Source organism: Gregarina niphandrodes, assembly GCF_000223845.1.
Source record: "Gregarina niphandrodes unplaced genomic scaffold scaffold00032, whole genome shotgun sequence".
NCBI classification, from domain to species: domain Eukaryota; phylum Apicomplexa; class Conoidasida; order Eugregarinorida; family Gregarinidae; genus Gregarina; species Gregarina niphandrodes.
In genome coordinates this window covers 45,338-58,690 of record NW_011645801.1, presented here as the reverse complement: position 1 = coordinate 58,690, position 13,353 = coordinate 45,338, and the positions used below count along the sequence as shown (strand labels likewise).

The following is a 13,353-nucleotide window of genomic DNA, read 5'->3' as shown; positions in this document are numbered from 1 at the left end:
GGGGGGGGGGGAAGCACGACTGGATGGGGACACGACCGGATGGGGGCACGACCGGATGGGGGCACGACTGGATGGGGACACGACCGGATGTGCATACGGGGTACACGAAATAGGAGTTATTGCAGATCAATATACGCAAGGACGCTCAGCAATTTTACGGGTTCGTGGATGCTGAGCAAAGTGACGAGTTGGACGAGGACGTGGATGAAGTCCATGGTGGTCGTCGGTTGCTGATAAATTTTGAGAGCGACTCGCCCGACTCTCCGGTAACGCTTGCGGGCCGCGTGCTATCTTCGGGTCCGCAGCGCGACGACGACGAAGACGATTCTCCGTTGTTCAGTGACCACGATGCGAGCGTGGAGGACGAGGGGCTAGAAGCTGAACATGAAGCACCAAATGCGAACACGGACGTGGGTCTCCGGGATGCGGGAATCCGAAACGCGGGACTCCGAAGTGTGCGAGAGGGAGGGCTACAGCCCGAGACGTTTCAACCGCCGCTGCGGGACGGAGATATGGTGATTCAGACTCGCGTGTTTCCCGGACCCACCTCCGCGACCGGACGACGACAACATGCCCTCATTCACCACGTAGTGGGAACGGCGGACGAGATTTTAATGAAGCTCCTTACACCAATGAAGAAACAACTTGTTCTTGACGCACTCCGCACCCTCAGCAAGCAAGTGGAACAACGCACGTGGGGCATCCCACACGCGCCCACTAGTTTTTTCAACGTAACGTAACGCACTGCCGCGACTCGCTACGTGCTCGGCCTCTGGTACGTCCTCTCTGGTGCGTCCTCTCCGGTTTGTCCTCTCTGACCCGGTTGCTCTTTGGCTGCCCCGAAACCACGGACCAAAATATGCCCCGTCGTGGTATACGGGTGGACCCCGGTTTCCGGGATGCCGGTTTCCGGGACCCCGGTTTCCGGGATGCCGGTTTACGGGATGCCGGTTTACGGGATGCCGGTTTACGGGACGTAGGCCGCACGGACACGGATCTCGAGACGGGCAGTGGCGACGGGATGGAGAGAAGTTGTGGAGCAGCGACCGCGGTGGGAGTGCCCAGCGGTGATGTGAGGCTTGGAACTCATGAGCTGTGGACCCGGGCCGCGAAAATTGGTCACTACGATGGCGTGCCGCAGCGATACAAAGATATTGACATCTCGGTGGTCAGCGAAGCAGGTTCGGACTACGACCCGGGTTTGGAGTACGACCCGGGTTTGGAGTACGACGCGGGTTCAGAGCACTTGCCGTTGGACGCAGTCCCCCTTCAGGACACGTGGTCGTCTCGCAAGCACCTGCGGGCGGGGCAAGAAGACTTGCGAGCACAAGAGGCAAAGCGCAAGAGGTTGCGGCGGACGGGCCGCATTTGGTACCGAGGAGTGCACGTGGCCAGCGTGGATGTGGCCCCGGGTGTGTGGAGGAGAGCGGAGAGGGTGAATGCGCCGGAGCCAGTTCACTACCTCATCGGTTACCGAGACCAGTGTTTCAGCGTGAGGCATGAGATAGCCTCGGCTGTCTTCCGAACTGAAGAGGAGGGTAGGGGCCGAAGCCAGGGCCGGTACTTTACTTACCAACCGCGTTCTCAGACGTCCGCGTGGCTATACGAGAAGCTGCTCGCCTCTCAAAAAATACAAAAGGCACTTACCGACTCGACATCGCTTTACTCCTTGGCCAATGATATACTCCATGACTCCGATATCATTCGCGCCTTTGAGCTCCAACGAGAATATGACGAAGCACCTGACCAACTACGGGATCGGCAGTCAGCGATAGAACTGGAAGCGGCGTTAGAGCTGGAACGAGACCCTTTAACGAAGGCGAATACCGACGGGACGATCATAAGGTGTGTCGGGGTTAGACCCGGCGACGAAGAAAAGGCGAAGGGTAAAGGCGTCATACGGCTTCTGCCCCGCGACCGGTCCGTGAAGGTGAGATTGATGAGGATACTGGCAGTGCTCCAGCGGCAAAGGACTTTGGAAAAGCGCTGCGGCCAGGAGACATGTACCACGGACGATTTTCTGCTGCTCGGACAACACTACATGCTCTCCATGCCGGTCATAGATCCTGACCGCGGAGATGCGGAAAGAATCATTGAAAGGCAACTTGGCGCCCTCCAGATTGCTACTCAACGGAAAGCCGGGAACGGGTTAGATTCCGGAGTACAAGAAAATTCCGGAGTACAAGAGAATTCCGGAGTACAAGAGAATTCCGGAGTACAAGAGGGCTTTTTGCTCGCTTTGAAGTTCGTACTGGAAAATCTGCAGACTCTTACGTCTTCTCTAGAGGACTTCATTTTCGAGGTCAACCGATTTTTAGGTCGCACCGAACGGTGGCTGTCTCAATGGAACGATATACTAGGTCACGTTCTGACACTGAGTAATAGAATGATCGGTCCAGCCGAGGTGAAAATCATTCCGTTTAATCGGATAATAGACGAGACTATTTACAAACGTTTAATCTTGTTTAAGAAGCTTGTTAGCCGCGTTCCTCTGGAACAGGTGGTCGAGGTGGAGAGCGGAGTAGCTCGAGTGCTCGTCTCGCTATTTGACTTAATGTCACGTCGTAGCACTGCCATGACGAGCTTATCCGTTTGGAGCGCGATTTTACGATTTCACGAAATATACTGGACGGAGCACCGCATCGAGACGGAAGTGACCCGTCTTATGAAGCCGTATCATTTGCAATTGAGTAAATTGATGCAGGCTAACAAGAAGAACTCCGGTGTAAAGTCTGGATGTATCGGGCCTGAATTTATTGGACTGAACGACGACGACGAATTATTCGGATACGACTTTATTGATGAACAAACCATGAGTAACTGCGTGAATACGCTCATGCCGTGGTTGGCAACGGTATGCAGGTGTTTGATTCCTTGTCGGAAAGATGTGCTAGTGGATGCGATTCTGACTTATTGTCACGCTTTTCGCAAGCATCACTTCACCTCTGATATTCTCTTCCAAATGGTGGTGACAGGATTCGCTGTAGAAACGAACATCCTCTCGCTCGTGTCGCCGTTCTTGCCACATCTACCGGCTGTCTTGTACTCCAGCTATGCCTTGCACTACCGGCCTACAAGATGCTCAGCTGAGAGTCGCTCAGCACGCTACTTCGCAAGCCGTAATGCACAAGGCTTGGAACCAGAACGGCAATCGATTTGGGACTTCTTGGTGGCGGACCAGGAGCTGAAAGATGCAGTTATGCGAGGCTTAGATCAAAACGGCTTCATGCAACAGCTGGAACACCTCTCAGCGCTGGACAGCCAGCTCTCAGCCCCGGACAGCCAGCTCTCAACCATCGACGGCGTGAAGCGACAGATCGAAAAGCCGCCTGTAACTGCGGGCCCGCCGGATGCCGCCAATGATCAACTACCAGGCCGACAGACCCGGCGACAACCAATGATAAGGTATGCCTTCCTCGCTATGTATTACACCTCCTCTTGCTACCTGCTTTCCAGCACCGCGGATTCGGAAAGTAGAGGCGGAATAGCAGCTGGAGTCCGTTCAATGACTGTGTCCAAGGTTCAATACTCTAACCATGCTGAATACTCAAGTCGTGAGGAGGAACTAAAAATCATTTTCAAGTCTGATGACCTCCAGTCGACTCTGGTTTATGTGATACAAGCTCTTCAACAAATGGAACTTGATATAAAAAATTCGTCTGTCTCTTCGACGTTGTTGGATACTGCCAATACGGGCAATCAAAATTTGAACACTCAGAATACAAGGTATCAAAGCCAAAGGGAAATGTACGTTGTTCTTGCCATGGTTCTAGCACATGGTACCAAGTGCTTGCCAAGACTTTTACCTATGCTGACGATTGACAAATCGTCCCCTAGAGTCAGGGAGCTTAGCCAGCTGCTACAAGATAGCTCAGGCTCGCGACAAAATCATAAGGACGAACTACCCAGCTTCACCTTCTGGAACCTATTGCTGCTTTCCACTTTTGATCCATTGACAATACTGGACCAGAATCTTCAAGCGTTCGGACAACACAACGTTGTGTTTAATATGGCTTTGATACGCGACACCATTCGATTGTGTCTACGAAAGCTCCAGTCAGAAGAGAGCCCGAACGATGACAAGGATTCCCGGCCGGTTGATTCCTTGCTGGTCTCTTTTCAGGAAACGGTGTGCGACGAACGGCGAGCTTCGATGTTTATGCTAATCTCATCACTACTGGCGACCATACGAAAAAGATGGGGTGAGAGGCCCGAGGTTCTTCTGTGGGCTCAGCTTGGACGGGAAAGACGCTTGGAGCAGTGGGGGAGTATCGATGATGAGTTAGAAGCCTTGTGCGTCCTAATTCACGGAGCGGTTAAGCTAACCTCGCTCAAAAAACAGTGCGCTCTCGCCCTGCACACACGTGCGCGTTGCGCGCCATACGACAATCGTCTCCTGGAAATTTTGTTGAATCACGCTAGAGTTCATTCTGATGATGCTTTGCTTGCATCGATCAATGAATTGAAAGCCAATTGGCGATAGTCCTAAAAACTAACTCCGGTCAAAACAAAGGCGAGGTCCGAAACATGGGCCTAATCTTTTTCTTCGGTCTTTCATACGGATCCTGAAGGACGGTCTTGCCGGTGACATTTCCGTGATTGGTAGGATTACTATTCTCAGTCCTCGTTCCCATGGCCGCAGCCTTTTCCAAGTCCTGCTGCACCGCGAGAAGTTTGGCACCTTTTGCATCGCATTCACGGCGGAGATTTTTCACTTGCAACATCATTGACTTGAGGTAGTTACATTGCTGATCATTCTGCAAAAAATTTGAGATTTTGGGATTCAGATATAGGATGGGGTGATGTCGGTCGTGAACAGGGGCGAGCGTGAGAGAGATGGGTCATTACTTCAAGTTCGGTAAATTCTTGCCATATATCGCGTTCGAGTTCTTCTCCCTGAATCTCTAGCTCCGATCTACAGAACCCACAATACCAAGCAAAACATCAAACTTACTGGCGATATACCACAAGCTCCTTCCTTTGCTTTTTCAATTGCTGTTCTCGAACTCGGAGTTGCGCACTAAAGAATGCGTGCGAATAAGAACGCCGACCCGAAAGCTCGTTGAAGATAGTCTTCACCACCCACCCAAGTCCTCCCCATCAAGTTCTTTTACCTCAGTTCTGTATTGGCTCGATCTATGTCTTGTACTCGTTGCTGTATGGCGTTGTTATCGCTCTAAATTAAGAGGCATGACTTCCATCGTTTCTCATCGTTTACCTTTTGCTTTTCAACGGATCGTTCTACTTCCTGTAATTTGACAGTAACTGACTTGAACTCTTCCTACATTATAATAGAACCGAGTAGTAGCATGTGAAATCGATACCGGGTAATCGATACCGGGTAATCGATACCGGGTAATCGATACCGGGTAATCGATACCGGGTAGAGTCCAAATCCCAACTCTTGAGAATGACGGTTGTCCCGGTGCAAATCGTACTTGCAATTTCTCAAATTTGGATTTCAAAGCTGCTGCGCCAATTGCATCCATAGCCTCACCACCATTGGGGTTCCGAGGTGGCGGCTCCACGACTAGCTTGATGGATATCATTTTGCGGCCTGCTTGTCGGCAGAGAGGACACGTGAACGGTTGTCGAGACTCGAACCAAGTGGCCAAGCATCCTTTATGGAACACGTGTCCACAGCAATCCGGTATTGAGAACTCAGGCTCATCTGCCAAGGCTCCGTGGCAGATCGAGCACGACTGGATTAACGCCAAGTCCATTTTTTAGCAAGCCATGACCAGTCGGAAAAAAGTTAGGTTCGGCTTAATCAACAGCAGCGCCTCAAGAGAGGGAGTTGAATTCTCACATTTTTTAATTAGATGAAACTTGTTCCGTTCTTGGTCGCCACAGCATGCGCGTTTGAAATCAAAACTGCTCAACAGGTTAAGTCTTTCGGTAAAACGTTAACCGACGGTGCCGCTCTACTGGTTAAGTAGTAATTCTCCGCTCTTCGAATAGAATTCCCCGACGGCACACCAATCCTACCCCTTGACCGTGCAACCCCCTTGACCGTGGTTAATAATCCTGGTTTTAGTTACACACCGTGGTGTGGTCATTGTAAGTCGTTGGGGCCTTCGTTCGAGATAGCGAGGGCGGCTGTGGAGACGTGGGATGACGAGGATGCAGCTCGTACTGTGTTTGCGGAGATGAATTGTGAAGAGAATATGGACCAGTGCCGCAAGTTGGGTGTGAGTGCATTTCCATCCATGAAGTTTTATAATAACGAAGGCAATGCATACTTGGAGTATCCAAAGTTGCCACGAACACCGGAGGCAATAACAGCTTTTCTGGCGCGTTTTCGTCGGCGTGTGAAACCGTACCCGTACGTTCTGGCGCAGTACTATGTTGGGGACGAGTGTCCGATGACGCTCAAGTTTCGCGACTCGCTGTGTCGGGCGCAACGAACGGAGAACTACATCGTGGGGAGTCAAAGCGCTCTCGAACTGTTGAACAGCCGGTTTAGAAATTTGCAGAAACCCATGCTATTATTCTACACCACCGAGAATGACCGCGTTATTACCGCGGATGACATCCCCGCTACCATGAAGCGGGGAACGGAACAATATGCTCGTGTAGAGAACACAGTTTGCTTTGTCGATCGATACACTTCCGAAAAACGTTCATGCCACGTCCTAACCACCAGAGAAGACGAGGAATGGGTCCAGGAAATCAAACAGAACATACATAAAGTCCGCGCACCCTGGATTATCCCGAAAGCTACGTGGTATGACTTCTTCGCTGCCAGAGCTACCAAACCAGAAAGACGTACCATTGTTATTTCACACCCGAACCCTGTACTAGATAGCTTCACGAGTAACGCCGACAAGGACAACGGAGGGCTGCTGGATGTGATCAAGTCACTTGAGTACCGATATCACACTCTTTTGGTCGACCAAAACGACGACGAAATGATGAAAATATTCCGCCAGTCGGGCCACCCCGATGGCGGAGTTCTTGTGTTCGAATCTAGTCAGTATGATAAAGGATTTTACTACACGGAGCTCAAGGTTGATCACGATCGCGTCTCCGAGTTTGCGTCGTGGATTGAGAGGATTCAGAAAAAGCAGGTGAGGAAAGAGTATCCTCCGAACCACCGGACGGCGCTTAGCGAGATAGCGGGGGCGTTCTTGGAGCTGCCCCGCGCGGTCTCAGAATACCTGACCCAGCTGTCGGTGCGACGCAAGGTACACTTCGGCCTGGCTGCGGTAATCCTGACAGCGCTCTGGCTTTACATTGCCCTGCCTGCGCCAGATAGTACCCGAGCCTCGGAAGACGAACTGAATGTTAACAGAACTCCTGAATCACAAGCCTTTTGCCACACTGAAGAGAGAGCAAAACACGCGTCTGAAGAAAGACGTACCTACACTGAAACCGTCACCGACACGGAACCGGTTGTCGTGAAACAGTTGTCTGAAAACCTCGCCGAAGCCAGCACCACCACCGACGGCAACGGCGTCCACGAAACGGCCACCTTCCACCGCAAAGACCCACGACCGTCTATATTCAATATCGCCAGTGACGTCGCGGACGACGAAACCACCATACGGGCCGCTGCTGGCCACCCAGCCAGCGTCCCCACGAGGACCCGGAACCCGTTGGATCCCGACTCTTTGGCAGACCACAACTCTCGCACCTCGCTCAACATCCCGGGCGACCAAACTGAAACCCTGGACGGCGACCGAGGTGTGTGCATTGTCAACGGCCATCCGGTCTAAACGACCAACCCACCACGACATTGTTGTCATTTTTGACCAGGCCGACAGGGGATTCAACGGGGTTGCAGCACAGCACGGGGACCGGGACACAGCACGGGGACCGGGACACAGCACGGGGACCGGGACACAGCACGGGGACCGGGACACAGCACGGGGACCGGGACACAGCACGGGGACCGGGATACAGCAGGACCACATCGGCATCGAGCCATCGCGAGCAATAGCTTACTACACCCATGAGCTTGGTGCGCTCGCGCGCGTTATATTGCTCACGCCCAGCGCCTGGCACGCTCAACGTGTCGCGCGCGGGGTGGGTGTTCCGTTTGGCAGAGTGGTTTTGTTTGGAGTCGTGACAGACTGTGGGAAGCGAGCGGGGTGTGTGGAACGGAGTGGGGTTAGAAGGAGTAGAAGGTGAAGCCAGCGTCGTGTTCTTTGACGTGTACTTCCCAGCCTTGCTCGAAGTCGCGTGTGAGTACGACGTAGCGGTTTTTGCGTACGGCTTGCATGCCGGCTTCTTGGCAAATGGCTGCTATGTCTGCAGCGCTGATTTTGCCGGGTCTGTTGACGAAGTCCTCGAGGTCTACTTCGGGACTGAGGTTCATTTTAGCTGTGCACGACTGGAAGATGAGACGGCGTTGTCTTCGGTCGGGTAGCGGGAATTCGATTTTGCGGTCAAGACGGCCGGGGCGGAGGAGAGCGGGATCGAGTGTGTCAACACGGTTGGTTGCCATGATGACCTTTACGCTGGTGTTCTTTTCGAAGCCATCCATTTGGTTAAGTAGCTCTAGTAAGATGCGTTGAACTTCACGATCAGCACCGGTTTGTGCATCGAAACGCTTGGTGGCAATTGCGTCTACTTCGTCGATAAATACGATTGAAGGTGAGTGTTGTTTAGCCAATCGAAACACATCCCTGACCAATCGCGGGCCTTCACCTAAGTATTTTTGCACAAACTCGGACCCTACGACACGGATGAAGGAAGCCGTCGTATGATGCGCCACAGCTTTGGCCAACATCGTCTTGCCACACCCCGGCGGACCGTATAGCAGAACTCCTGTCGGGGCGTCAATTCCAATTTGGTCGTACAACTCCGGACAAGTTAGGGGCAACTCCACCGCTTCCCGAATCTCCTGCTTCTGCACATCCAAACCTCCCACCTCCGCGTATGACACGTCAGGCTTCTCCTGAATAGCCAACATGTGCACACTACTATCACTCTCCAGCGGCAACACGTTCACTACCGAATGCGAATGACGGTGTAATGCCACTGAAGCCGACGTCGTCAACAACTCCTTGTCAATCGTTGATAATAATCGCACATAGTAGTTACTACCACCCGCACTACTCACGATTGCGTGACCTGCATCTATCAACTCCAGAAATTGACCTATCACTAACGGCACACTCTGGATACGCTTTATCTCACGCGACGCACGAATAAACTCCTTACGCAAATGCTTCTGCTCATTGGTCAGAAACTCCTCCTGTATCAACAAAAACTCCAATCGCCCTACAACAAACATTTTCAGAATCAAACGATATACTCTCCATAGCCAGACACTTTCCATAGCCAGAAACACTCCATAGTCACACACACTCCATAGTCACACACACTCCATAGTCACACACACTCCATAGTCACACACACTCCATAGTCACACACACTCCATAGTCAGCATTCCACATGTTTGATAACAGCATCTTGATTTCATCACCTTAATTTCATTGCTTTGGATTCATCACCTTGAATTCAGCATCTTGGTTTCAGCACCACCTCGTCCCGTGTTCGTGCTTACGTTCTAGTCCTTTGACTACTAAATGCATGTCTGCCTGGGTCTTGTCGGCGATCATCGTGAGGCACTCTGACATAATTATTTCGTCGCCGAAAAAACCTTGATGACCCCTCCCCGTGCAGACCTCCCCATACAGTGCCCTCGTTGACTGTGCCCATCATGTTTAGTTGAAGAGATCCGAGAAAAACCGGGGGTCGAATTTTGTAGGCAGTTGGCATGAATGCAGGATCAAGACCATAAGCTCCATTGCGGTGTCCTTAGTGCTACTGAAGGTCTGTGGTGGGTGAGTAATGAGACAGTGCTCGCACCAGGGCCGCCAGCGACGCACACGAAGAGACTTTCTGGCGGATACCACGAGGTCTACTCCGGTAATCGGGCAGGTGACTCGTGGGTTCCGTCTGCCTGTGCCCACGTTGTGCGACAAGCACAATAACAACCTTTCACGCACAGCATCCAGAGCCGGAATCACATAACCATCAATCACGTAGTCCTGACCCACTTGACCCTGACCCACTTGATCCTGACCCACTTGAACCGCCCCACTAACTTCCCCACCTGCACCTTCATCTCTGGCTTCTTCGTCTTGGGGGTGTTCATTTCTCGCTTCATTCCTCACACCGGCATACGCCAGATTCTGAGTAATGGTGTCTCCCATACGAGTCCCTTCCATACGAGTCCCTCCCATACGGGTACCTCCCATACGAGTCCCTCCCACACGGGTACCTCCAGTGGTCATTAATTCTTTGCCCCGTCCTCGACCCAGCCGGACGTTTACGGCTTTCGATCGGTGACCCGGCGCGGGCGTGCCACGACGTGGTGACGGCGCTTTTCGAGCTTTTGACAGTTCATCAGCCTTGGAATTGCTACTCGCAGGCGAGGGACTCTCCTGGGACTCAAATACTGGGCTCCACACTGCGTTCGCTTCAACAGCAGCTCGGTCAACGAGCGACCCCTCAAGAGTCGGGGTCGGCTCCTCAGGACTCAGGGCCGGCGGCTCAACTGTCGGAGGGTCAACAGGTTCGCGCTCGCTGCTGCTAGGGGGTCTCAGGTAGGTTATCGTGCCGGGCGTGTCCGGACACCACGGTGACGTGAACACCAAGGGACTATCCGGGCTCGGACTGAACTCCCAAAGACCAGATCCCGAAGGACCAAGTTCTCCAGGAACAGGTCCTGACGGGATAGGTGAAGAGGGCAAGGCTACCGAGGGGTCCAGCGATGGGTCAAGTCTATTCGCGGCGGAGCCATTACGGATGGCTTCGGTACACTCCGAGTTCAGACGGGTTGTGTCCGAGTACGAATTGCGGGGGAAAGACTTCCCGGCTGTGGCTGACTTCCCGGCCGGTTTTTCGGGTCGCGAGTGGCTCGCATTCGGGCCGAGCCTGTTGGTCTGTAACCGGTGTTGTTTTTCTTCGTGTTCTTCTTCGCGGGGGTTGCCGCGTTTCTTAAAGCTCTCATCAGAGCTTCCTTGACTGTCATAACAGTCGGTCTCATGTTTCTGGAGCATTTCGATGTCTCCTTGGAACGAATCATTATCGCTTTCTAAGTCGTTCGGCGGCGGGATGCGTCCGCGGGAGATGTGTCCGGGGGTGATGCTTTCGGGGGGGATGGTTCCGCGGTCCTCACTGTGCTTCAGAACGGCCAGCAATTCTTCGGCGAGTTGTCTGGCCTGCGAGCAGCTTGGGCATTGCCAGCTACTTCCGGGGTTTAGCTCCCGGCCTCTTCTTCGGTCGTGTTCATCTCGACGACGATCTCGACGACGTTCTTGCATTCTCCTGTCGACTGAACCATATGGCTCGTTTCGTTGTCTACGTCGTACGACAGGTGCAGAGACGTAGCGATGGGAGTTTTCTCTTGAGCTGTGTCTCACTCCCGGATGGTCCTCCTCTCGCACGCGATCCTGCGCTTCTTCTTCTCGCAGGCGGTCCTGCCCATCCGCAGGTGTACCTAAAGTACGTGTATCTAAGCCTTCTGGCATCAAGCCCCTGGGCTGCTGGCCGTTGAGAACGGTGCTGTACAATAGTTGTCCGTCAGGAGCCTGCCTTGCGACTTGGATGAGGGTGCCTTGGTTGTCGAGAGGTCTAAGTAGCCAGGTGGCGTTCAGTTCATCATGGAATCGGAAGTACCCTTGTGGTCCTACATCGAGCCAGAAGCCTACTTCGCGGAATTGACGCCTCGCGGTACCTGGGAATTGTCTCTGCAAAATTAGTTGATTAAAATTTTTGCTATATAAAATGGTTCGCCCAACTTCAAACCTTACTTGCGAGATTGCTCGCCCACTTATTGTGACTGGCGCAGAGGAGAAGGATGGCTACCTTTACTCATCGCACTCTTATACACGTACTGTAGTTGACGCGCAGGAGGCTCGCATGGTGGCTACCACCAAGACCACTAAGGTGGACTACCGTACGGAGGTTCGGGTCCCTCGGGTGGGTGTGATGTTTATAGGACTGGCGGGCAACAACGGGACCACTTTGGCTGCCGGTCTGCTGGCGAACAAGAAGGGTGTCACTTGGGAGACACAGCGAGGTGATCGCCGTGCGAACTGGCTGGGGTCTGTGGCCATGACTGCAACTTGTAAAGTCGGCGTCAACGAACAGAACGGGGAGGAAATTTATATGCCGGTTAACCGTTTGCTGCCCATGCTGCACCCCGACAACCTGGTATTGGGTGGTTGGGATATTAATGCCATGCCACTGGACGAGGCCATGAAGCGAGCTGGAGTATTGCCTGTGGAGGTCCAGCGTCAGCTCCGCGAGGAGATGAACGGGATCGCAGTCTACCCAGGGGTGTATGACTACGACTTTATCGCCACCAACCAAGAAGTTAGAGCTGACCATGTGATAACCCGCAAGGACAAGCAGGGCCAGCTCGAGACGCTGAGGAGCAACATCCGCGAGTTCAAGAAGGCCAATGACCTAGAGAAGGTGATTATTTTCTGGAATGGCAATACGGAACGCTTCAGCGACCACCTTGAGGGTGTCCACGACACTGCCGAGCACCTGCTGGAAGCAATCAGAAACAACACCACCGAGATCGCTCCCTCGCTGCTGTACTGTGTGGCCGCAGTCTTGGAGGGTTGCGCCTATGTGAATGGCTCGCCACAGAACACCTTTTGCGACGGAGTTTTGGAGTTAGCGAAGCAGAAAGGTGTGTATCTAGCAGGCGACGACCTGAAGACGGGTCAGACCAAGTTCAAGTCGGTGATGGCCGACTTTTTAGTGTCCACTGGCCTGAAGCCTGTGTCGATCGTGAGCTACAACCACTTAGGTAACAACGACGGACTCAATCTGAGTTCCGAGAAGCAGTTCAGGAGCAAGGAGATCACCAAGGCGTCAGTGGTTGACGACATGATCGCCAGCAACAGTCTTCTTTACAAAGAGGGCGAGCACCCCGACCATCTCATCGTAATTAAATACGTGCCGACCGTAGGCGATAGCAAGCGTGCCTTGGACGAGTACACGGCCGATATTTTCATGAACGGCGCGCAGACGGTGGTGGTCCACAACACCTGCGAGGACAGCTTGCTCGCCGCACCCATCATTCTTGACCTGGTTTTGTTTATGGAACTGCTGCAACGCATCCACGTCAAGACCGAACAGGACCAGGAGTTCCAGCAGCTCGACACGCTGGCATCACTCCTCTCCCTTTTCCTCAAGGCGCCCCAAGTCCCTAAACACGCTCCCGTCATCAACGCCCTCTTCCCCCAAAGGGAAGCACTTGTGGACTTCCTCAGGGCCGCCGCTGGCCTCCCCGCCACCGACTATATAGCACTTAATTACAGACGCACCCAAAACTAAGAACAGAGACACGAACACTGGCGACGGCCAACAGCAACCGAACGG

The 13,353-nt window shown here is 53.1% G+C and overlaps 7 protein-coding genes across 7 annotated transcripts; 4 read left to right on the top strand and 3 right to left on the bottom strand.

Annotated features, from left to right (window-relative positions):
- Positions 1-125: 125 nt before the first annotated feature.
- GNI_128400 (hypothetical protein) lies at positions 126-740 on the top strand (the record flags this gene model as incomplete). Its single annotated transcript, XM_011133778.1, has 1 exon — positions 126-740. A coding segment is annotated over one exon (615 nt), but the record flags the coding sequence as incomplete, so codon positions are not given.
- Positions 741-859: 119 nt separating this feature from the next.
- Positions 860-4,483, top strand: GNI_128390 (hypothetical protein; the record flags this gene model as incomplete). The annotated part of the gene is made up of 1 exon (XM_011133777.1): positions 860-4,483. One exon carries the CDS (start codon positions 860-862, stop codon positions 4,481-4,483), a length of 3,624 nt encoding a protein of 1,207 aa, XP_011132079.1.
- A 19-nt stretch (positions 4,484-4,502) lies between these two features.
- GNI_128380 (hypothetical protein) lies at positions 4,503-5,549 on the bottom strand (the record flags this gene model as incomplete). The annotated part of the gene is made up of 5 exons (XM_011133776.1): positions 4,503-4,757; positions 4,849-4,915; positions 5,115-5,176; positions 5,219-5,281; positions 5,439-5,549. 5 exons carry the CDS (start codon positions 5,547-5,549, stop codon positions 4,503-4,505), a joined length of 558 nt encoding a protein of 185 aa, XP_011132078.1.
- A 273-nt stretch (positions 5,550-5,822) lies between these two features.
- Positions 5,823-7,718, top strand: GNI_128370 (thioredoxin; the record flags this gene model as incomplete). Its single annotated transcript, XM_011133775.1, has 2 exons — positions 5,823-5,938; positions 6,038-7,718. 2 exons carry the CDS (start codon positions 5,823-5,825, stop codon positions 7,716-7,718), a joined length of 1,797 nt encoding a protein of 598 aa, XP_011132077.1.
- Positions 7,719-8,113: 395 nt separating this feature from the next.
- Positions 8,114-9,241, bottom strand: GNI_128360 (26S proteasome regulatory subunit S10b-like AAA+ ATPase; the record flags this gene model as incomplete). Its single annotated transcript, XM_011133774.1, has 1 exon — positions 8,114-9,241. One exon carries the CDS (start codon positions 9,239-9,241, stop codon positions 8,114-8,116), a length of 1,128 nt encoding a protein of 375 aa, XP_011132076.1.
- A 433-nt stretch (positions 9,242-9,674) lies between these two features.
- GNI_128350 (hypothetical protein) lies at positions 9,675-11,486 on the bottom strand (the record flags this gene model as incomplete). Its single annotated transcript, XM_011133773.1, has 1 exon — positions 9,675-11,486. One exon carries the CDS (start codon positions 11,484-11,486, stop codon positions 9,675-9,677), a length of 1,812 nt encoding a protein of 603 aa, XP_011132075.1.
- A 256-nt stretch (positions 11,487-11,742) lies between these two features.
- Positions 11,743-13,308, top strand: GNI_128340 (Myo-inositol-1-phosphate synthase; the record flags this gene model as incomplete). Its single annotated transcript, XM_011133772.1, has 1 exon — positions 11,743-13,308. The coding sequence occupies one exon, from the start codon at positions 11,743-11,745 to the stop codon at positions 13,306-13,308; it is 1,566 nt and encodes a 521-aa protein (XP_011132074.1).
- Between the last annotated feature and the right edge of the window lie 45 nt (positions 13,309-13,353).